Below are 25954 nucleotides of genomic sequence, written 5' to 3'. Positions count from 1 at the left end.
TCGCCCACCATTGACCAGAAGTTTTCAGTTGGTGAGAGATCTCGAGAATGTGCTAACCAGGGCAGCAGTCGAACATTTTGTGTATCCAGAAAGTCCCGTACAGGACCTGCAACATGCGGTCGTGCATTATCCTGCTGAAATGTAGGGCTTCGCAGGGATCGAATGAAGGGTAGAGCTACGGGTCGTAACACATCTGAAATGTAACGTCCACTGTTCAAAGTGGTGTCAATGCGAACAAGAGGTGACCGAGACGTGTAACCAATAGCACCCGATACCATCACGCCGGGTGGTATGCCAGTATGGCGATGACGAATACACGCTTCCAATGTGTGATCACCGTGATGTCGCCAGACACGGATGCGACCATCATGATGCTGTAAACGGAAACTGGAATCATCCGAAAAAAATGACGTTTTGCCATTCGTGCACCCAGGTTCGTCGTTGAGTACACCATCGCAGGCGCTCCTGTCTGTGATGCAGCGTCAAGGGTAACTGCAGCCATGGTCTCCCAGCTGATAGTCCATGCTGCTGCGAACGTCGTCGAACTGTTGGTGCAGATGTTTGTTGTCTTGGAAACGTCCCCATCTGTTGACCCAGGGATCGAGACGTGGCTGCATGTTCCGTTACAACCATGCGGATAAGGTGCCTGTAATCTCGACTGCTAGTGATACGAGGCCGTTGGGATCCAGCACGGCGCTCCGTATTACCCTCCTGAACCCACAGATTCCATATTCTGCTAATAGTCATTGGATCTCGACCAACACGAGCATCAATGTTGCGATACGATAAACCGCAATCGCAATAGGCTACAATCCGACCTTTATCAAAGTCGGAAACGTGATGGTACGCATTTCTCCTCCATACACGAGGCATCACAACAACGTTTCACCAGGCAACGCCGGTCAACTGTTGTTTGTGTATGAGAAATCGGTTGGAAACTTTCCTCATGTCAGCACGTTGTAGGTGTCGCCTCCGGCATCTTCGGTCCTGTCGGTTAAATTTCGCGTTTGTAACAAGTCATCTTCGTGGTGTATCAATTTTAATAGCCATTAGTGTATTTTTTGAACAGTGAAAACTATAGCAAACTAGGAACATCGTATTGCCTAGTGAAATCAGGTGGGTAAATCGTGTAGTTAATGAAGAGAAAAGAAGTTTCTGGAACAATTTATGGAGTGATCAGTTGAGTTGAAACATCCAAAGCCAACAACCAATGGTCGATTTAGGCGTTTCTAATCCAAAAACGCGTGCATACATCGGTTAGTTTCAGTGCGTCTCGATCTGCTGCCCTTGACAATCACTGCGCTCGTTACAGGTGAGCACGTGGAGCTGAAGGACCTTACGTCACGCTATGCTACGGACGTGGTGTGCTCCGTCTTCATGGGTGTGGACGCGGGGGCGTTGCGGGCCGTCGACAGCCCCATCCGGACGCACCTGCGCAACGTCGCCAGGGACACATCCCTGGGCAGGATCGCGGCCACCCTCAGTTTCTTCGCCCCCCGACTGATGTCCATCTTTCCCATCCGGTTAGGAGATAAACGAGCTGACGACTACTTTGTGCACAGCACTACGAAGGTAAAGGCTTTCTTCACTTATGAAGTACTAAATATCACCTCGGAAAAAAATCGAAATGTGACAATGAATCTTCGCGATACATTCCCCGTCCTCTTCATATCCATTCTCCAGTGAGACACGTATCTACCAGTGGCATACAACTTGGGGGAGGTTTCAGTTTTTGATGCCCGGATTTCAGCTTTTAGGGCACGCACCTCAAAGTGACCTCGTCATTACTGTAACAATGCTAGCCGCGCAATGAGCAATGTGGAAGAAAGCAGTCACTGGGTGCCAGCGATGTCAGCAGAATACGAACGCAGCAGGGAGAGAGGAGGTGTCATTGGTTGTTTGGGTGATGGGAGAGGGGGGGGGCTGTCCTCGAAACGTTAACGTTCACTTAGATTAGAGAGGTGGTGGGCCCAACTACACTTGATCCGTCCGTACCCAACCATGAGACAGTCACTGACCGACCGAACGACTTGCTAGCCATCAATCGGTACATGAACACGATGACCAAACTGTTATGGTCGTGATTATCCACAATGAAATATGTATTAAGCTGTCAAAACTACACACCATATTGCACAGGGACAACAGGTGAGGGAAGGACACTGCCTGAAATTACGTTAGTGGCCAGGGCAGGTAACCGGAACACTAACGGCCATAAGGCAGAAAGTTCCGCTGGTACACTTGAATTTGAAATGAGATAATATAGTTAACTCCACCAAAAAGAACACTGCCTGAATTTACGTCAGTGGCCAGGGCAGATAACCAGAACACTAACGGCCACAAGGCAGAAAATTCCACTGGTGTACTTGAATTATAGTGAACGAATATAGTTAATTCCAATGCAAAGCGGCTCGATTTCACCACTACAAACACTCAGTGTGGCTCACAGGAAATGCTCCCCAACAGCGAACCATCGAAACGAACGACACAACATAAACGGACGTGGCTCGGGTACTTAAGACACCACTCAACTTTGACGTCCTGGGTCGGTGAGCTACAAAGCTCGTTTGCGATCGGACAGCTCCACACACGCTCCGACACTGCACAGAGACCGCCAGCGGACCCAGCCAACCACGCCGCATGGAGATATCCTCCCCGGTCCGCACCAACCGACCGACTACCCGCACGTAGCCAGAAACTATATGCACAAGACCAAAGATGGTACACTGTACAAATATCGATACACATCGCTGGTGCCACACATAGGAGGATGAACCACGGCATAACCGCAACAATGGCGGGAACCAAACACAGACAGACAGCCAAGTTCAAGGAAACGCATATTTCGGAGTGAGCCGGCCGGAGTGGCCGAGCGGTTAAAGGCGCTACAGTCTGGATCCGCACGACCGCTACGGTCGCAGGTTCGAATCCTGCCTCGGGCATGGATGTGTATGATGTCCTTAGGTTAGTTAGGTTTAAGTAGTTCTAAGTTCTAGGGGACTTATGACCACAGCAGTTGAGTCCCATAGTGCTCAGAGCCATATTTCGGAGTGAGTCCGGCCTACCTGGAAGCATTCCATCTCGGGATAAAGGCGCTCACAACCCGTCCTAAAAGTAGCAGTTACTGGTTTCTGGGCTTTGGTGTGTGAAACTATTAGTCTATGTACAATCAAACACAGCTCGTTAGAAACACACTCATGACATAGATATAATTTATAGTCCTTTATGTTCCATGTTTCATGCGTAATACATGTAGAATACTTAGGATGTCTTAGGAGGGATGATCAGTATACAGGAATATGAGAAGGACGGTCACTGGAAGCAAGAAAGGTCTAGTAAACATGGGCTCTAACAAGGGAAACTCGCCTAACCAGGGAAACTCCTCATCGCATCCCCCTCAGATTTAGTGGTAAAGTGGCACAGTGGACAGTTCATCAAAAATTGAACACAGATCAGCCATGAAAACAGGAAGAAGGTGTACTGAACTGTGAAAGAAAAAAGGGAAATATAAACATCGAGCTACCTGCAAGAACCACAGCGTCGTGGATTGTGTGGTCACAGTGTTGGAATGCAAAGCTGGACATCCGTGTTAAAATCCCCGTTTGTGTCCCACGTTTTTTTACAAAATTATGAACTGTCTTTTAGGTCACTGACACGAAATTCTCCTTCAGTCGTCATGCTATACATTGGTTATAAAATATGAATCATGTGATATCAATGTATTACCGTCGCAAGTAAATATCAAGAATAGTGAGAGCAGGTGAGATACCGCATAGGCCTCTCACAGAAATGAAAATAATAAATAAGCGGGTGTGAACTACGTTGCAACGAAGGAATTCAAGTCAAAATTACATTGGTGTGGAAATTGTGTAGAACAAATTGGATGTATGTATATCTGGATGTCCCTCTCTTCCACCTCGCTGTTGCAAACGGACGTTACACCACCGCAGAGACACAGATTTGGATACAGTGAACAGACACTTCAGTGACCGGACTGACAGTTAATACTGCGGGGAAAAATGAGAAGCGAGGGAGGTTTGAACACGTACCTCTCCCATCGCAGCACAACTCCATGAGTACGGAACCACAATACCGCGGTCCATGGAGATTGCATGAGTATTGCTTCAGTTTTCACAGTTCAGTACACCTTCTTCCTGAGTTTTTGTTTTTGACGGGTTCACCACTGGGCCATCTGACCTCTAAAACTGAGGTGGGTGCGATGGAGACATTCCCTTGTAGCATTCTTATCTTAAAAGCTCCACACTCTTCATCTTCGTTAATGTTAAACAAATCTCTTCTACCGTAACCTCTTTGCTTTCCATATTTTGAGAGGCGGTAGTACAGATCGAAACAAAACAAATTCTAACGATGATGGGTCCTGAACCGCATTTATTCAGAATTCTGAGAACCTCTTCGTATTCGCTAGTTTGAAACACATTTCTTCGACTGAGCACGAGGTCATAGCTCTTAAAATATGCATCCTAGAGCCCAGGTTTACTAGGACATATTCTCATGTTTTGGTCCTACAACCTTCTCTTAAATTAAGGAAAGCAGTATAAGACCTATTTTTCACGATATCGAAGATAAAAACGATATGCGTTTTAGAGCCCATGTTTAGTAGAGTTTTACTTAGCGTCATCATTCCTGTCACATCCCTGAATACTGACCATTCCTCCTGCGCCACCTGTGTGTCCGCGAAATATCAGAATTCTTATTCAGTCAGTATTTGTCAAAAACTTACTATTCACTGTACAGTTTTCAGGCTGTCGGTAATAACAGTATACATGGTTTCCTGAAAAACAATTTCATATAACGAATTACTTGAAATTCACCGTTCACAAAACTCACTCGCACTTCACAATTCCACCCTGCTAATTGTTGTTTTAGATTCGACAAACTTCATTTGTAGGCCATTATTTTCATCTTTTCTCTTATGTTTTAAATTGTGTAACATGTGTCCTACGCAAGTCTTTAAAGATGTGTCGCACACAGAGCCACAGTCAGCTGGTGGTGGTCATGCCACTAAGAAGCACGAACACTGTATTTTGATGATCAGCGTCATCCACTGTTATTTTCAAGCCACTTCCACTCTAGCATTCCAAGAGTGCTCATTTTGTCCACGTAGTCAATCAGTCCCCAGTATTAAACAGGTAAAACTCCATGTCAGTCAGTATTACGCATAACCCATTGCTTAAAGCCAGTTCTTGATTAATGTTCGGTATGTAGGTCTGCAGTTCTATGTGGAACAGCATGTTTTCAAGTGATCTATTGCTACGTAGTTATTGACTATTGCCATTACTATGGAATTTTACCTGAACTGTATTACGTAAAACACTCTGAACTGAAAATCTTAATTAATAAAACTCATATGTGGTTGAAAGTGACCAGTAAGCGAAGCCTTTGATACAGTCCTAATACGATTCCTAATTAAAGTTCGTAGCTAAGCTGCTTCAAAACACCTAGGTACAACATAAATTTTACTAAGTCTATAACTCAGCTTCATATCTGAAATTTAAAAGTAGTCTTCCATCATATCATTTTACATACGTAATTAACATCTGTGTCAGCTATAACGTCATTTGGCGATAATACCAAATACGATTTGTATTTTTACGTCTATCATTAGCCAAATCAACGAAGATCGAAAAAGAGTGAATAGGGGAAAAATTACGTTTAGTTGCTGAAGTTTTGTGCAGTGGTATGGGATATGTCGTGAACAACATACTACAGATTCCGACCTTTTGGCTGTGGGCTTAGGGGAGCAGAAACCTTCAGAGGTCATTATTTTACGTTTCCTTCAATAACGCGGCTTCTAGAGAAAATTTTTCCCAGTGCACAGCTAAACTACGTTAAATATCCTATGAAGGGAGTACTATATATTTATTTCAATAGGACTAGTGCTTTCCGCGTTGCAGGCAACCGAAATATTGTATATTATTGTAAATAGCGTTTTAGTGGTGTACAGTTAACGTCTCCTGCTGAATGAAGTCAGTTAAGGCCATGTATGTGTGTACCACGTTAAGATGCATCAGAGGCGTATTAATAAATGAATTGAGTTCTCGGGATGTGACAGACTGGAGGGACTGGGGCAGAGAGTAGAAATGCGAGATAAGGTAGTCGTCGGAATGTGGTTATTGCAGTTCCCTCCATCGTTGGTGTGTAAACAAAAGGTGATTCCTGACTCCACCTAGCCCACTACGTCACAAAAAGCAACTACTGAATGTTTCGTTAAGTTACACTGACCCTCCGCACCATACCTTATGAATCACTGGTGATACAGTATGCACAGACATCCCCAGGGCGAGTTTACTTTGCACAAAGCAGACCTACAACACATGGAACAAAAATATGAGTTACTTATAATGTTAACGCAAGCAACGCATATGGACAGATTCTACGTAAATCTCTGCATACAGTTCTACACCTCTAGAAGGGAAACTGAATCTTGTCATCCCATACGATAGCTGTAGCGTTCTTCTGGTTAAAGCAAGTTCCCCCACTACGAGCACTGGACGTTTTTTATTTTGCAGACAGACTATACGTCCCTAGCATGCCTGTCCAGTACTCATATGTAAGCAGACAAAATAAATTAGCTGAGTTCATTTTCATACAGTGGAGTTCTTTTCAGTTTATTAAATGAGTACTTATTTGAAGTTGCTAAATGACCTTTTATGTAAAATACATTCTATAAACAAAGGCTAAGATGTGTGCAATATATTGTGATATTATCTGTGACCTCTGTTATGACGGTGAGAAAGTAACTGGACTGATGAATGGGGAACCTACCTGCTGTCTGTCGTTGACAACATATTGCAAAGACTTGTAAATGTGTTCTAGTCACTTGCTGATGAATTAATGAATTGCCAAAAAGTTAATGCACTTCTCTCACCATTAATTTGTTACTGGTAGATTGTACAAATCCTCTTCCATTCAGGAATTGCTGTCATTTTTAGAGTTGGCTGCACTGAGTGGAGCAACTGTCAAGGTGGATGCACCAATTCACATTAGATCACTGAAGTAAAGTATTGTTGGCCATGGCCAGTACTTCGATTGACGAGGCCCGTACTTGGATTGGTTACAGCTCCGATATATTACGTTATAACACTACACGCCAACAGAACAAGGTGTCCTGTTACGGGAAAAGTCACGTGTAACACTAGTATACAGGGAACTGCGCATATACTTATATTATACACCTGTCATATAACGTTAACCCCCTTACAGAATTTAACCACGATGTGTGACTAATGGATTTGGAAATCAAACTAATAGCTCTTTTCCTAAGAATTTTCTACTTACTGAAAATAAACGTACTAAAAATGGAATAATATTGAATCAAGGATCTTTCTGCACCAACTTCATTAAATGGTTTTCGCAAAGGATTTACGGTGGCCAATCTATCTAGACAAAGAAATGGTTAAGTTTCAGAAAAGTAGAAGAGGAAATTTTGGCCTACTTTCTTATTGTTTCCTTACATAACTTTACAAATAAATATAACTTGACACGCTATGGTTTTGAGAGAAAGACACAGAAATCTTTGGCTGCTACATCGACATACCTATATTATTGATCTAGAAAGGCCACGAACTCTTAATCATCACTATGTGCTCAAAACAATTTGGCTAGTGGGGACCTCTACGTCTCGATTTTGTATAACTAACAAATTAAATCCCTAAATATTTTAGCAGCGTAATAGCCGCATTTAAATTTGTTTGTACGTTTCTCTTAACAAATGATGTGTCAAAATCCAAAGGTAGGTTGTTGTCACTTTTTATTGTCATTCCGGACTTCTGTGCAACGCTACTTTTGTGTTCTGAGCAATGTAGGCAGGTTTATTTTATGGCTCTTTGTACTTTACTGAATTTCATTTACAAACTGAAACAGGTTTATCTTCACTTTATTCAAAAGTTATTTACTGACTAATTAGTTCACAGCAGTTATTTTCAAACATTTATTCAAAGGTGAAAATTAGTGCTTGCAGGTGGTGAATAAAGCATTTCAAATGTTTTTTTCGGTTACTCTGACTGTGATAGTAACATGACTCGCTACAAAATTGGACGAATTAACTGCCTGGGTTGGTGCAACACAGACGTAGATCAGTACCATATTGGTTTCCTTGCTCTTGTGCGGAGCCGGCCGCGGTGCCATAGCGGTTCTAGGCGCTTCAGTCCGGAACCGCGCTGCTGCTACGGTCGCAGGTTCGAATCATGCCGTGGGCATGGATGTGTGTGATATTCTTAGATTAGTTAGGTTTAAGTGGTTCTAAGGCTAGGGGACTGATGACCTCAGACGTTAAGTCCCATAGTGCTCAGAGACATTTGAACCATTTTTCTTGTGCGGAATATGTCACATCGGACACTTCGCCAGGTGCCCTGCGGTACGGCCCTGCGTGTGTCAATCATACCATACACTGCAAATAAGTACTTCAGTTAGAGAAATGCTGTTTACGAACAATATCATGTTAATTTGTGGTGCACTGTGAGCGGAATATCGCGTCTTTGTAGCTTACAGTATAACTGGCAACAGCACTTAATTTATACATTTTTGTAATCAGCATCACAAGTATATTCATACATACAGCATCTCAACAGTAATTGTGATCGCAGCTTGCGCTATCTTCCTTGTTAGTTATACGTTTCCCAATATTACCTCGATTGTGACAACGCCAGTCTTCGAGTACCAGAGACGCCACTTCCGCTCTATTCCCAATTACTCATAGAGAGGCGTTATGCTTCACATTCTTGCGTTCTTTGTCATTCAGACTTTTTTGGCCACACTGGAAGTATCTGCGCCAACGTGCCACAAGACATCTGATGATACAGGGTCACCGTACATTTTCTCTCCAACTCAGCGTGGATTCAAATGGTTCAAATGGCTCTGAGAACTATGGGACTCAACTGCTGTGGTCATAAGTCCCCTAGAACTTAGAACTACTTAAACCTAACTAACCTAAGGGCATCACTCACATCCATGCCCGAGGCAGGATTCGAACCTCCGACCGTAGCGGTTGTGCGGTTCCAGACTGTAGCGCCTTTAACCGCTCGGCCACTCCGGCCCGCCTCAGTGTGGATTGTGGCACCGTTGCTTCCTACAAAAGAACAGAACGTTGCACTGTGCTATACTCCACATTATGAATGTTTTGCTGCGCCATTTTCTGTTGCCTCGTCTTGAAGCGAGGTAAGGTAATGTTGCGTGGAGATACCGGTGTGTACCAGCAGCGCTTTTGATATATACCTTGAAATAAACTAAAAAATCAGTGACATTACCTACGCTCTCGAAAGTTCAACAGGAATGGAGCGGGTTGTTCGAGATGGGCCCATTAAAGTCTCGCGGTTAATTGCGGCCAAATGTACCAGTTGGCTGGGAGCAGAGTGGAGGGAGTCCCAGCTAGGAGTATCCTGGTGGGCTATTCACCTTGATAACGATGGGAAACGTGGTCGGAACAGGAGGATTGGGACTATAAACTTTCTGAGAGGTAATTAAATTGTGTATGTGTGTGTGTGTGTGTGTGTGTGTGTGTGTGTGTGTGTGTGTGTGTGTGTCTGAAGAAGGACACTTGTGGAAGGCTTTACAGCACACAACATATTTAATGGAAGAACTACGCCATTTCCCTAAACACTGCAGGAAACGTCGCTGAAAGATCATCAACAGCTAGCAGACACTTTTACCCAGCCTTTTTTCACATATTGAATGTTGTCTTCACTTTATAAGACATGTGGCGGTTTACCTATTCGGTTGGTGATTTATTGAATGATGTCATAAATAAAATAAATTAAATATTTCCCCATTTAAGGCACAACTACCAGTTAAGACATTAGCCCTGATTAAAATGTTTACCTGACTGCGTAAAATGTTACTTGTCTTCTTCTCTAGGCGCATAACGCACTAAAGACCAAAAGAAACTGATACACCTGCCTAATATCATCTAGGACCCCCACGAGCACGCAGATGTGGCGGGGACTCCACTAATGTCTCAAATAGTGCTGAAGCGAACTGACACCATGACCCTGCAGGGCTGTCCATAAATCCGTAAGAGCACGAGGGGGTGGAGATCTCTTCTGAACGGCAAGTTGCAAGGCGTCCCAGATATGCTCAATAATGTTCATTTCTGGGGAGTTTGGTCGCCAGCGGAAGTGTTGAAACTCAGAAGAGTGGTCCTGGAGGAACTCTGTAGCAATTCTGGACGTTTGGGGTGCCCTGTACCTGCCCAAGTCCGTCGTTATGCACAATGGACATGAATGGATGCAGGTGATTAGGCAGGATGCTTACGCACGTGTCACCTGTCAGAATCGTATCTAAACATATCAGGGGACACATGTCACTGTCACTGCACACGATGCACAACATTACAGAGCCTCTACTAACTTGAACAGTCCCCTGCTGACATGCTGGGTCTTTAGATACATGAGATTGTCTCCATACTCGTAAATTTCCATCCACTCAATACAATTTGAAACGAGACTCGTCCGACCAGGAAACATGTTTCTAGTCACCAATAATCCAATGTCGGTGTTGACGGGCACAGGGAAGGCGTAGAGGTTTGTGTTTGGCAGTGATCAAGGCTCCACGAGTTGACCTTCGGTTCCGAAAGCCCATACCGATGATGTTTCGTGAACGGTTCGCACGCTCACAGTGGATGCCCCAGCATTGACATCAGCAGCAATTTGCGGAGGGGTTGCACTTCTGTCACGTTGAACTATTCTATTCAGTCATCGTTGGTCCGGCTCTTGCAGGATCTTTTTCATACGATTTCATACGATATCACAAACGTGGTGTTTTACCGGATTCCCGATATTCACGGTACGGGAAAATCCCCACTGCCTCACTACCGCGGAAAAGCTGTGTCCCATCGCTCGTGCGCCGACCACACCAAGTCCAAACGGACTTAAATTTTGACAACTTGCCATTTTAGCGTGATGACTGGGTGTTGTGATATGTCCTTAGGTTAGTTAGGTTTAAGTAGTTCTAAGTTCTAGGGGACTGATGACCATAGATGTTAAGTCCCATATTGCTCAGAGCAGTTTGAACCAGTTGCCATTTTAGCAACACTAACCGACGTAACAACTGCGCTAGACACTTGCTATCTTACATAGGCGTTGCCGACAGCAGCGCCGTGACATATATTGTAATTGAATACGCATGCCTATATCAGTTTGTTTGGCGCTTCAGTGTATGAAAGTTTCAATTCTCTATGAATGATAATTCACTCCACGAAATAAACGTCTTGCACTGTTCGTGATTACCTTTACGTAAAGTCAACTTTTTTCTGAGAATATTAATGTATAAATCAAAGTCACATTTCTGTTTCCACACACAATTACATCCAGTTACGAAGGAAAATGAATAAACTGCTATAATTCAGGCTGATGTACTCTGACAACATTATATTACGTGTATTAAATTTACTGCACCTCACATTCCCTAACTTACTTAAATTATTTCAGTTAATTGGGTCAAATGGCTCTGAGCACTATGGGACTTAACATCTATGGTCATCAGTCCCCTAGAACTTAGAACTACTTAAACCTAACTAACCTAAGGACATCACACAACACGCAGTCATCACGAGGCAGAGAAAATCCCTGACCCCGCCGGGAATCGAACCCGGGAACCCGGGAGCGGGATTTAAGTTAGTTATTTTTTAATATTTATCAATAAAATATTGACTTCTCGCCAGATAAACTGTACTTGACCAACTAGAACACAAAAAACGAATGAATATCCAATGTTAGATATTTTTCGTTTTTTCATTCAGTAGAAACGAAATAACGAAGATCCTTGGCACATTGCCACCGTTGCTCTAGCAGCATATTTGGATACTGCCCGGCTTATTACAATAGATAACTTCTGAAACATATTGTGTCCGCTATTAACAAAACGAAAAGGGCAAGTGGTGCGGCAACTACCATCGTACGGAATCTGGACAGGAGCAGAAATGGTTGACGAAAAACACCGTAAACTGAAGATTTACTTACTTGTATTTCTCCAAGCTTATGAAGAATCGTTACAAATAACTCAGGAAGAAATAGAGTCCAGTTCCCAACATCAAGAAGGTAGAGACTCCCTGACTAAAGCATGAAATATGGTGTCGGAGCCGCAACGACGTGGCCCCTGCATAGCATTAAATAGGGGACAGGCTCCAGCTGCTAGTGGTGAAACGTCCCCTTTGAAAAATTAATGAATTAAAGTTCTGATAAACCTCTTACATTATTTGCTTTTCAAACAGCTGAGGAAAACAGAACGTACTCAGACATTACTCCCTTTACTTATTCTGATCAACACCAAACTGACGCACAATATTTTTAGCGCAACGCAATCTGACTTTCAATAATCCCTACAAAAGAATGGCCCTGACTAACATTAACCTATACCTTTCACAAATCGCTTACCTCACAAAAATCTTCGTTACTCGAACTACTGCAATACAGCGAGCGCCACTGCGGCCAGCTAAATAAAAGATTCTAACTACTGAAGTCACTAACTACTGATAGGCATACTTAGCCAATGAAAGATTTTGATAGAGAACAAACAATGTATTTACCTTAATAGTGTTCAAACGTCATAATATATATAGCAGTTCATGACATCCAGTCTTACAAATTTACTGTATCTGTCCAGATCATGCGCTCTCATAACTCCGCCATCTCACTCCCCACATCCACCACTGCTGGCGGCTCACCTCCAACTGCACAACGCTACTCGCTGTTGACATCCAACTGCCCAACACTACAATAGCGAATGTTACAACAATGCTAACCAGCCACAGACTGCACACAGCACAGCCAGTGATTTTCATACAGAGCGCTACGTGGCGTTACCAATATAAAAACCTAAGCAGCCTACTTACAGTGGGCCATGGGGCTGCCGCTCGCCATCCTATACTCGTGGGGCGGAGCTGCTGGAGGCGTGCCTCAGCGGGAATGCACCATTGGGTCCGCCGAATCCTGCACGACTACAGTTGCCGTCTACAGAAACTTTCAGTTCCCTTGCCATTTTTGACGCTGATGGGGTAGTATAATTGATGCCACAAATATGTTCTCCTGCTTGTAGTTCGCATGGACACTCAGTGGTTTTTCTTGATCAAAGTCTCCTATCTTTACGATGTATTCAAGGATTAAAATGACGTGCTGAAGGTCGTCCTAGGCAGTCTGTCATACTTTTGGACATGTATTTTAGTGGATGTTTGACAGTTGCATTGAGAGGAATGGGGAGATATGTAGGCATACACAGTGAATCGTAACACTGAATGTAGTCGCATGACATTTCGTGGTTGTCTAATGATGTGCAGAAAACTCAATTCTGGCATAAACAAGTTACTGTCGTATTAATGAGAATATGATGTTAGCATCTTGATGCTGCGAATCAGATTCAAGCAGATAAGTCTTCGTATTGGTTCTCTGATTTCGGTCTTTGTATTTTCGATGTCGTGAGGTGGTACTACACAACAGCACCCCAGGCTAGACACAGGATGCGTATTCAGTCCTAAAATTCTCATGGTTACTTTCCATTATGAATAGCTAGGGAAGCAGGTACGCTGACTGATTTCACATGTTAATTAGGGTTTGCTTTATTTATAGCAGATCCACGAATTTTGTCAAACAGTTTTTCGGGAACTAACTTGTCTGTACACCGAAATTTGCATTTTCATTGCTGACAGGATCTGATACTGTTCTCACTAAAAAATTATATTGACTCTTTCTGCCTTCTTGCTTTCTCTCTTTTTCTGTGCTATAAATATATTTCTCTTTTGTCCACAGCTTATAGAACAGCGCAAGAAGACCGGCGTGCTGCGAAATGACCTTATAGATATGCTCCTGAAGATGCAGGAAGACCATCTGTCTGAAACGGTCGTGAAACAAGACGTCACGAATGCATTCTGTGACTCAGTTGACAAGACATACAGTGAGTAACGCAACTCATGATCTCTGCAGTGATAAATCAGTTTTTTGTACATTTCAAAGACTAGGGAGAGAGCGGCATTTAGGAGATGCCTTCCTTGCTAAAATGCCACTGTCTCCACTTCTTCCTGAGAAGCGCATAACAAAATAACATCATTGAGTTGCTCAAACAAGTAAATTCGACATCTTTTACTCCTGTAATTATTGCTAGTTTTGGGAACAATAAAATCAACATCTTTACGTATTTTTCATGTTGTTGTTGTTGTCGCCTTTGGTCCAAAGATATATCTCTTCAAGCTAGTCTATCCTGTGCAAGCCTCTTCATTTCTACTGCAACCTATATCCGTTTTATGCAGCATACTGGCTGGATTCGGGCTTTCCTCTCCCTCAACAATTTTTTACTCTCCACACTTCCCTCCGTTACCAAACTGACCTTCTGCTGATGTTTTAACTTAAGTTCAGTCTTGACCACAACACTTATGTATCAATAACATAGGTGACCGGTTTCGGTTATATTTATATAACCATCTTCAGACCCATGGCTTCCTTGGAGGATGGTAGGCGGAGCTCTCCTCAGCTGCTACGAAGTCAACTGAGATCAGTTCTTTAGTATGCGATGTTTACACACTTCTGTTTTCCGTAAATGCTATTCGCGCTGTTGACTGTTTGTATTTTGTATACTGTCTAGTTCTCCCAACATCAGTTATTTTACTGCTCAGATAGTAAAACCTGTCTGATACTTTCCTGTATCATTTCCTAACGTAACCCTTCAGCACCACCTAATTTAATTCGACTACACTAGGTAGATGTCTTAACACCATTTGACCATTTGCGTGCTGTCACCGAATAAACAGTATTTGCTGTTTGGATGAATTGCGCGTTGTTTATGATACACGAAACTGGAATTCCATTAAATAAAGAGAACTGAATTTTGCAAATTTATCTGTTTTCTACATCCAACTGGTTAGCACAACTTGCTGTCTTGTTATTACCCCACCGTGCTGGAAATCCTGAATTAACAGCTTTTTTAATTTTTTAGTCCTCAGTCTTCCGACTGGTTTGATACGGCTCACCACGAATTCCTCTCCCGTGCCAGTCCCCTCATGTCAAAGTAGCGCCTATAGCCTTCGTCCTCAGTTATTTGCTGGTTGTAATCCAGTGTTTCCCTCTAGAGTTTTGGCCCTCCACAGCTCCCTCTACCACTATGGAAGTTAGTCCTTAGCATCTTCACGAATGTCCTACCATACTGTAACTCATTCTTGTCAGTGTCTTCCACATACTCTATTCCTTGTCGATTCTCTGGAGAACCTCCCCATTTCTTACGTGATAAGTCCGCCTAATTAGCAACAATTTTCTGTAGCATCACATCTCAATTGCTTCAATTCTCTTCTTTTCTTACTGTCCACGTTCCACTGCCATTGAGAATGGTGCTCTAAGAGTACATGCTCAGGAATTTCTACCTCAAATTATGACCCATATTATATACTCTAAAAGCACATACTCAGGAATTTCTTCCTCAAATTATGACCCATATTATATACTGGTAGAATTATTTTGTTCTGGGATGTACTTTTTAGCAGTACTAATCTGCTCTTTATGCTCCCTTTTCTCCGTCTTTGATGGGTTATTTTGCTACCTAGGTAATAAAATTCCTATACTTCATCTACTTTGTGATAATTAACTATGACAAGTTTCTCGCTGTTCTCATTTCTGCTACTCCTCATTACTTTCGGCATTCTTCGATTTGCTCTCGATTCGTATTCTGCACTCATTCCGTTCAACAGATCCTGCAATTCCAATTTCATTGAGGGTAGCAATAGATTCAGCGAATTTTATCATGGATATCCTTGCACCATGGAGTTTCGTTCCACTTTTGAACATTTCTTTTATGTCTGTTATTTCTTCTTCGAGGTACAGATTTAACTATTGGAGCGAAACGCTACATCCCCGTCTTTCATCCTTTTTAATCCAAGCACTTAATTCTGGACATTCCACTCTTATCGTTGCTTTTGGTTCTTGTACATATTGTATATTACCCGAGCTTCCTCATAGCTTAATCCTGTTTTCCCCGAGATTCCGAACATGTTGCACCCCGTCCGAGACTCGAACTCGGGACCTTTGCCTTTCGCGGGCAAGTACTCTACCATCTGCGCTACCGAAGCACCACTCACGCCCGGTCCTCACAGCTTTATTTCTGCCAGTATCTCGTCTCCTACCTTCCAAACTGTATAGAAGCTCTCCTGCGAAACCTGCAGAACTAGCACTCCTGAAAGAAAGGATACTGCGGAGACATGGCTTAGCCACAGCCTAGGGGATGTTTCCAGAATGATATTTTCACTCTGCAGCGGAGTGTGCGCTGATTTGAAACTTCTGGCAGATTAAAACTGTGTGCCCGACCGAGACTTGAACTCGGGACCTTTGCCTTTCAGGGGAAAGTGCTCTACCATATGAGCTACCGAAGCACGACTCACGCCAGGTCCTTCAAGGTTCGCAGGAGAGCTTCTGTAAAGTTTGGAAGGTAGGAGACGAGATACTGGCATAAGTGAAGCTGTGAGGACCGGGCGTGAGTCGTGCTTCGGTAGCTCAGATGGTAGAGCACTTTCCCACGAAAGCCAAAGGACCCGAGTTCGAGTCTCGTTCGGGCACACAGTTTTAATCTGCCAGGAAGTTTCATATCAGCGCACACTCCGCTGCAGAGTGAAAATCTCATTCTGGAAACATCCCCCAGGCTGTGGCTAAGCCATGTCTCCGCAGTATCCTTTCTTTCAGGAGTGCTGGTTCTGCAAGGTTCGCAGGAGAGCTTCCGTAAAGTTTGTAAGGTAGGAGACGAGATACTGGCAGAAGTAAAGCTGTGAGGACCGAGCGTGAGTCGTGCTTCGGTAGCTCAGATGGTAGAGCACTTGCCCGCGAAAGGCAAAGGTCCCGAGTTCGAGTCTCGGTCGGGCACACAGTTTTAACCTGCCAGGAAGTTTCATATCAGCGCACACTCCGCTGCAGAGTGAAAATCTCATTCTGGATGTTGCACCCCATTTTTCATTGTCGAACGCTTCTTCCGGGCCAAAGAATCGCATGAATATTTCTTGATTTTTCTTCAGACTTGCTTTCGTTATCAACTGTGACGTCAGAATTACTTCTCTGGTGCCTTTATCTTTGCCAAATTGATCGTCATCTAACAGTGATATCGAGTTTGTATTTTTGGGGTTCTCGCAGAAGAGTGTGCGTTATTTTCCGCAGAGATAACGAACGAGAGCATCGCGGGGCAGCTGATGTCGTTCCTGCGAGCCGGCTTCGACACGTCCGCCTCCGCGCTGGCGTTCTCCGTGTTCGAGCTGGCGCGCGACCGCGAGCTGCAGCAGCAGGTGCGGCAGCGCCTGAGGGCGGTCCTGGGCAGGCACGGCGGGCGCGTCACGTATGAGGCGCTCAGCGACATGAGAGACCTCACCAACGTCATCAACGGTGAGTCGCAAACTCCGCTATGCGAACACAGCCAGGCAATTTACTTTGTCTTGTGTAGCAGAGTAGAATAGTACAATCCTGAAATAATAAGATGTCGCCAGTTGGAATTTTCTTTGATTTTCCGAGGTGACTGACTGCACGTATCGTGATACTCTCTTAGGAAAACTCCACGTTTTATGGAATTGATGGCTTCATGAGCACCTGGTCTGAATCATACTTGACAGACAGAATGTAATAGATTGTGCTGAATAATGCAGGCTACGTCGGGACGATAGAACATTATAGTGAATAGGGGAAAAGAAAAGTGACAAACTGGGTACCACAGGGTTCAATTTTGGGTCCACTCCCATTCCTCATGCACGTGAATGACATTCCACTTAACATTCAACACGAAAAATAGCTATTTTTGCAGACGATACTAGTGTTATAATGAATCCCATTAGACAGAAAGCCACATAAGAGTTTGTAAATTATATTTTCCAAAGAATTATTAACTGGTTCTCTGAAAATAAACTCTTCCTAAATTAAAGAAAGAAACACAACATTCAATTCTGTAGAACAAATATACATACCAGCAATTGAAGTAGCACACGAGCAGGTGTCATTGAGTAGGGTTAGAACGCTCCATGTTTTCGAGTGCACTTACTGATGAAAACATGAACTGGAACAAGCATTCTACTGAGCTTCACAAAAAATTAAGTTCAGCTACTATTTCTCTTATCGACCTTTTGACATTTTTCAATATTTCTACTCAGTAATGCCGTACGGAATAATTTTCTGGGGTAACTAATCACTTACAAAGAAAGTATTGATTGCACAAAAGTAAGCAGTAAGAATAACACGTATCGTTCAGCCACGCACGTCATGTCAATACCTCTTCAAGGAGTTTAACTGTGCCCTCACCATACATATATTCGATAATGAGATTCGTCATTAATAATCCATCATAATTTGAGAAGAACTGCCATGTACATTTCTGCAACACTAGAAGGAAAAATGACCATTATTGTCCATTGTTAAACCTGTAAGTGGCTCAGAGTTGAGTTCAATACGCAGCAAAGAAATTTTTGGTCATTTCCCCAATAACATAAAATGTCTTACAGGTAATGAAGCACGTATTAAATCCAATTTAAATAATTTTTCCTGGACAACTCCTATTCCAATGATGATGCTCCACTTAATAACTGGAAGCTACTCTCATGCTCATAAATTAAATATGATGCTGATACACAGTGAAACAACGCTCTGGTGGGCGGTTTGCTGGTTTAAATTACCTCGGGGTATGGCCATGCAGTGCATTTGACCTGCGATCGTCGCACATTGGCGCTGGCAGCAGTCCACATATACAGGGGTGTTGGTGCATGTCAGAGTGCGGTGCAGCGAGTAAGTGTGCAGACGTTTTCAGATGTGCTGATGGTGACTGTGTGTTGAAAATGCCTCAAAGAACACATATTGATGATGTTATGAGGGGTAGAATACCAGGGCGACTGGAGGCTGGTCAAACGCAGCAGGTCGTAGCACGGGTCCTCCATGTGCCACAAAGTGTGATCTCAAGATTATGGCAACGATTCCAACAGACAGGAAACGTGTCCAGGCGCTACAGTACGGGACATGTACAGTGTACAACACCACAAGAAGACGGATATCTCACCATCAGTGCCCGTAGACGGCAATAGAGTACTGCAGGTGGCCTTGATCGGGACCTTACCGTGGCCACTGGAACAGTTGCCTCCAGACACACAGTCTACAGACGACTGAACAGACATGGTTTATTCGCCCGGAGACCTCCAACGTGCATTCCACTGACCCCTGGTCACAGGAGAGCCCGTAAAGCCTGGTGTCAAGAACACAGTATATGGGCATTGGAACCGTGGTCCCAGGTTATGTTCACGAACGAGTCCAGGTATAGTCTGAACAGTGATTCTCGCCGGGTTTTCAGGAATCAGATACCAAGGGACTTGTATGGAGGTCGTGGTTTGATGGTGTGGGGTGGGATGATGATTGGTGCACGTACACCCTTGCATGTCCTTGACAGAGGAACTGCAACAGGTTAGGTGTATCGGGACGTCATTTTGCACCAGTATGTCCACCTGTTCAGGGGTGCAGTAGGTCCCACCTTCCTCCTGATGGATGATAATGCACGGCCCCACCGAGCTGCCATCGTGGAACAGTACCTTGAAACAGAGAATATCAGGCGAATGGAGTGGCGTGCCTGTTCTTCAGACCTAAACCTCATCGAGCACGCCTCGGATGCTCTCGGTCAACGTATCGCTGCACGTCTTCAAACCCCTACGACACTTCAGGAGGTCCAACAGACTCTGGAGCAAGAATGAGAGTCTATACCCCAGCAGCTGCTCGACCACCTGATTCAGAGTATACAAACACGTTGTGCGGCATGTGTATGTGTGCATGGTGATCATAACCCATATTGATGACTGGGTACATGTGAAGGAAACAGTTGCGTTTTGTAGCACATGTGCTTTGGGACGGTTTTCTCAACTTATCACCAATACTGTGAACTTACAGATCTGTGTCGTGTGTGTTCCCTATGTGCCTATGCTATTAGCACCAATTTTGTGTAGTGCCACGTTATGTGGCACCACATTCTGCAATTATCCTTAATTTATGAGCATGAGTGTAGTTAATAATAATAAAAAGAACAGTTAAAGGTGGCTGAACGAGCAGAACTAAAAATAGTAATGTGTTCGTTACTGTTAACACCAGTTATGTATATGTATCCTGTAAACTGACTTATTACACATCATTTCGATGAAACAATCGTTCAGATGACCTAAGGAATATATAACTAACCCATTAACTAACTTCACGTGTTACTGTAAGAGCTACAATTAGTCACTTTTGGTTCCAATTACTACTTGTTTAAAAATCAACTGAGACGATAATTAAATAACTGAAGACGAAGGACTGTTAGTACTGTCGTGGGTATTGTGGATTACATATAGCCTAATACTAAAATACTGTGCCGCATATGTTAGTACAGCAGTTATCCACAATGTGTAGTTATTATTTTCAGAATGGTCAGTTACCTCAGCGACTGATGTACTCAATGGTGAAACCACGGCACTGAAAGAGATGTCATGATGTTATGATTTTGTGTAGTACTGTAATTTTAAACTTTTTTGATGCGATCAGTGTTTGAAAGAGTTATTTTATACATAAGGGTAATTGATAATTTCACTACACGTAACTTGCTGTGTAACGTTCAGTTCCGATTTATAAGAGATTTCTGTGAGGCACTAGAAGGATTAAAAAAATCAGCGAACGTTACAGCTCTGCTTCAACTAAGGCGTCACAAAATATTACTGCAGGAGTTGCACCATTGTGTAATAAGAGCTGCAGCTCACAGTTAGTTTGTCTCATACTTCAGTAACAGACAGCAAAAGGTCATCTACTGCAGTAATGAGAACGGCTGTTGGGTGTATCCTGATGGAGGAACGGTAAAGTGAGTGATACTGCGGAAATGGAAAGTGCTATTGATGTGCGGTTTTCGCAGAATAGATTCGTAGTCAATGAGTTGTACTGTTAGCCAATAAACACATTGTGATGATACTTAGAAAGTGTATGTTTTGTGCAAACATATACCTTTATAAATGGAACAATGCATATTGATACTGACAGAGTTAAAAGTAGGTTAACTTAGAATGTCAGTGCTGTTTGTTGTAGGATTCTACAGTGAGTCGTTTACGAGATATCGTGTTTTGAAAAGTTCAAATGGCTTTGAGCACTATGGGACTTAACTGCTGTGGTCATCAGTCCCCCAGAACTTAGAACTACTTAAGCCTAACTAACCTAATGACATCACACACATCCATGCCCGAGGCAGGATTCGAACCTGCGACCGTAGTGGTCACACGGTTCCAGACTGTAGCGCCGAGAACCCCACGGCCACTCCGGCCGGCTTGAAAAGTTCCCACACCGACGCTTGTACGAATCTGTGGTAGCTCACACTAAAGAACGAGTATATGCACTAGCTGTGTGGATGCTGGCAAGTAACTAGACAACTGACCATCAGAGATTGTGTTCAAAATTACTGCCTGCAGCGGTAATACATGCTTCATCTCTGGTATAGAACGATTGCTGCACACGTGCAAACAATTCAGCGGAGATGTCCTATCAGGCTGCAGTAACACGCCGTTGCGTATGTCCTTGTAGACAGCGTATTTCAACTTTCCCCACAGCAATAAGCCTACAGGCGTGAAATCCGAAGAACGAACCGGCCAAGATACAGGACCTATGCGTCCAATCCAACGATTAGGAAACAATTCGTCAAGACATGCTGTACGTGCACCATGGGCCGGACAGTCATTATGTTGGTACCACAGGTTCCTTCTACTCTGCAGAGTACCATTTTATAACATCCGTGGAGGGTGGTCTTTCAGAAAACTGCGATTCTTGGCGCATTCAGTGTTATGTCTGAGGAAAACTGGCCTATGAGCTAATAGTTCACTATCCTACACCAGGCATTTACACTCATGGACGGTGGCGTTAGACATGACGAAACCAACGGGAACTGCCAACAGACCAACAGTGGTGCATGTCTCGGTAGTTTACCTGACCATGATCGGTAAATGTGGTTACATCACTTATCATAGTAGTTGATACATCTGGGGTATCCAGTCGTAATGTTTATGCACATAAGTTGACACGAATCTGGTAATCATTTCCATGCAGCTCTTTATGAAGAGAGATGTGGTATGGATACAACCCACGCCACTGGAAAATGCTTAGAACTCTAGGCTGACTCACGCCATTACCACGTTCGACTCCGCGGGAGATAACGTGCGGAACTACTGCAACCACAGCAAGAACATTAATTTTCGCTTCTTCTGTCGTTACTTGTTTCCTTCTGTTATGTTGTCTGCGTGTTCAGTACTTCCACGTAACGGGCTGTAGGGGTTGCTAAACAAATGCCGGGATGATTGACATCTACTGGGATTTCATACCGCATACACTGTACTAGAACACTCTCCATACACCCTGAGCGTGCCGGCTTATTCTGTTTTGGTAAATCCCATCCTCTACACTTCAGCTACTGCTATGACTGTCACACTCTAACTAATTGGCAAGTCGCAGTGCACCAAAGGAGCATACAAGCACAATTTAATCAAACGATACAACATCGTACCTAGAAACTACACAGGTGTGGAAACTTTTCAAAATATGATATCTCGTAAGCGTAAGGACCAGAGACAACCGGGAAATCCGGGAAAAAACCCGGGAATTTTTTAATCCGGGAGAAAACGGGAAAAAACCGGGGAATTGTTTAGAGTTCCGGGAATATTTCATTATTTAGTATTCAGTTAAATTTTTGTGATTTTGACTGGAATGGACCAATACTCTAACAAAGGATATTACTGTATCCCGCTACGGCAGAATAATACTGCTGCAACAAAACATGAACGAGAGAGAGAGAAAAAAATAGATCTTAAGTTGCAAAGGAAATGCGCCGTGTACAACAACAACACGGTTCTCATACAAGCGTCTGCCAACAGCAAAGTGTGTCAAAGGCTTTACGAAGACTATGCAATGCTTCATAACAACAAATTGCCTCTGATGAGCGTTACGTGACAACTGTTTAAATTAGATTCGTTTGAGCAGTTGCGGGCGGACTCTTGCGCATGCGCAGTTGAGTCGCGTATGAGTAGTACCTTCTCCCGCTTCTGGTTATAGAAGTGTGGCTGCGCGCCACTACTTAATACTGCCCCGGTTCGGAAATATAGTAAATCTGGGGCTGATGCACAGAGCAGTCTGAGTTGTGGTGGGGAGGTGGGTCGTCTCCACGTGACCTGTGTTTACGTTCAGTGATTTTGTTGTTTCCTCTTCGTTTATTGCCGGCCGCTGTGGCCGAGCTGTTCTAGGCGCTTCAGTCCGGAACCGCGCTGCTGCTACGGTCGCAAGTTCGTATCCTGCCTCGGGCTTGGGTGTGTGTTATGTCCTTAGGTTAGTTAGGTTTAAGCTGTTCTAAGTCTAGGGGACTGATGACCTCAGATGTTAAGTCCCATAGTGCTTAGAGGCATTTGAACCGTTTTCTTCATTTATTGCTCTCATGATAAATGATAACAAAACGGATTTTTGTAACCCGGAGCTATCAAATGAATTAAAATACGTTCGCATAAATATGTTATTAGTTTCAGAATTTATTTCCATCTTTCTTGACAGTCAAATATTAATCGCCTTGCAGAACAATGAAGTTATTTTTGCTGGTTTGCTAAAGAGATTTGGTTTCTATTAATCTTTTCTGCTGAGGCAGTCAATTTATTTGAAACGAAGTGCTTAATTTCACACTATTGGCTAGTTTCAACTGTTCACTGCATTTCAAGTGCACATATGGCATTATGCCATAATAAAGATCCAAACATGAGATAATACGGTACTGGTACACCAAGAAAATTTACATACGAATGTGCATTTTAAGCCGACTTGCATTTTAGTATGGTTCACAAAATTCCGACACTCTTGAAGTAACCTCTGATGTCTTGTTTCTTTTATGACATAGTGTAAGATCTTTTAATATTTTACACGTACGAAGTTTTTGGCTTCCCGCGTCATCGCAGCTGCGCAAGAGGGGTGACGCCTGTTATCTGGCGCTCTCTTGTAACTGCTGAAACGAATCTATTTCTAACAGGTTGCGGGAAAATATTGCGAATGCTGATTTGAAAAGCGTTACATTCAAAGCAAATGTCCTTTTCCGCAAGATGAACAATGTCCGAGACTGTACGATGAATTTCTTAAATCACAAAGTATTTGATTCTCATTTTAAAATCAACTCTTTGAGGACGACCATTTAGAAGAATTTCCAGCCCAGAAGATCAGACATTTATGTCGTTATTAGAAATTTTACTGGCACACTTGTGTGATGTATCTTTAAGTGTAACACAGTCAAAAAAGATCAATATTATACGTAGAAGGTTAGCTTCTCTTCCAGCTTATTAATCTTCGAGACCAATATTATATGTGAATGCTATGTATGTTAATTTAAACCATTAACTTATCTTATTTGTGTGTTTGCGCTAATTAAGAGTGAACTTGCTATTGGCTGAGTACATCACGTGTCCTACACTGTCATCAGCTGGCGATGTCACGTGACATGAGCTATGATTGGCTTACAAAAGCGCATCGCAATCTCGATTTCAATGCTTCGGAAAGTGACATGCGGCATTTGGTGGAATTCAAATTTATACCTTCGTAATACGAAAATATGCAGCATACATGTTGCTGCACATCAAAGGTCTTGCAAAACGTGTTTCCCCCCTGTGTTTCGTTTTCTTAAGTTCCAGGAAATTCTACGTCGGTATATAAAACCATAAACATTCAAAGGAATGATGAGTCTTACAGTGCTGAGGAAGACCACCAAGGGATCACCAATTTAGTATTGGAGGGCAGCGTGGAGGGTAAAAATCGTAGAGGGAGACCAAGAGATGAATACACTAAGCAGATTCAGAAGGATGTAGGTTGCAGTAAGTACTGGGAGATGAAGAAGCTTGCACAGGATAGAGTAGCATGGAGAGCTGCATCAAACCAGTCTCAGGACTGAAGACCACAACAACAACAACGAGGAAGACTATAGTTTCAATCAACATGGAAAAAATGTATTTTCACCTGGGAGAAAGTGTATTTTTAACCAAGAAATCAGGGAAAGATCCAGGAATCTTTTTCTCCTTGTCCTTGTCTGGCACTACAATCCGGCAATAAACACCACCGACATTCTAATTTACCGTTCTTTTAATTTATTAGTATCAGTAGGGATTGCTCCATTTAAAAAAGTGTAACTTGGTACAAAAAATTCACTCTCTAAGTATTTGACTGGCTAAAATTACAAGCCCCTGCCTACCACCACTCCACTATGTGAAAACCACACCTCAATACCATTTTCCATTTTCGCAAAATTTGCGGTGCAGAATACTTCTAATATGACAGATTTTTCTAAAATATTCCTTTTTTCTCACGACACTAGTTTGTTACTGAAGGATGCTGAGTGCAATATAGTTTATGTATCATATACTGCAGTTCAAGGCACAAATTCATGGTTTGTAAAACATAAATTGGTGGTAAGTCACAGTAAGACTCAGTTTTTACGGTTATCAGCATACAATTCAACTAAAACTCAAATTGTGATCATGCGTAGATATGGTCTGTGGGGTCGGAACACCACAAAGTTCTAGGTGTTCAGATAGATGGTGAGATGTCATGAAAAGCCCAAGTTCAAGAACTTGTTCAAAAACCGAGTGCTGCTATATTTACCATTCGGACAGTGTCTGCAGTAAGTGATAGTCCAACATGAAAATTAATCAATTTTGGTTATTTTCATTCACATGTGACACACAGGGTTACACTCTGGGGTAACTCTTCCCAGTCAGGAAGGGTATATTTGGCTCTGTGGGCAGTTCGAGCAGTGTGTGGTGTAAGTGGGTGAAGTTCTCGTTGACTCCTGTTCAGACGCTTCTGACTTCTGACATTGGCCTCTCAAGTCATATTTTCTTTAATGTCGTTAACAATATGAGCTTACTCACTCAGTTGATACTAGGAATTTGTATCGCACCTCCTTGATTCTAGCCAAGAACTGTGTGTAGTATGGTTTT

The 25954-nt window shown here is 43.1% G+C and overlaps 1 protein-coding gene across 1 annotated transcript in view; it reads left to right on the top strand.

The window, feature by feature from the left end:
• Positions 1-25954, top strand: part of LOC124711961 (cytochrome P450 6j1-like) — a 94702-nt gene that overhangs the window by 58853 nt on the left and 9895 nt on the right. The window contains exons 3-5 of the mRNA XM_047242243.1: positions 1313-1572; positions 13758-13902; positions 17133-17354. Of these exons, the coding sequence (XP_047098199.1) occupies positions 1313-1572; positions 13758-13902; positions 17133-17354 (627 nt within the window). The remainder of the gene's footprint in view (positions 1-1312; positions 1573-13757; positions 13903-17132; positions 17355-25954) is intronic.

This window comes from Schistocerca piceifrons, chromosome 8, assembly GCF_021461385.2.
Source record: "Schistocerca piceifrons isolate TAMUIC-IGC-003096 chromosome 8, iqSchPice1.1, whole genome shotgun sequence".
Lineage (NCBI taxonomy): Eukaryota > Metazoa > Arthropoda > Insecta > Orthoptera > Acrididae > Schistocerca > Schistocerca piceifrons.
This window is presented reverse-complemented; position numbering and strand designations above follow the sequence as displayed.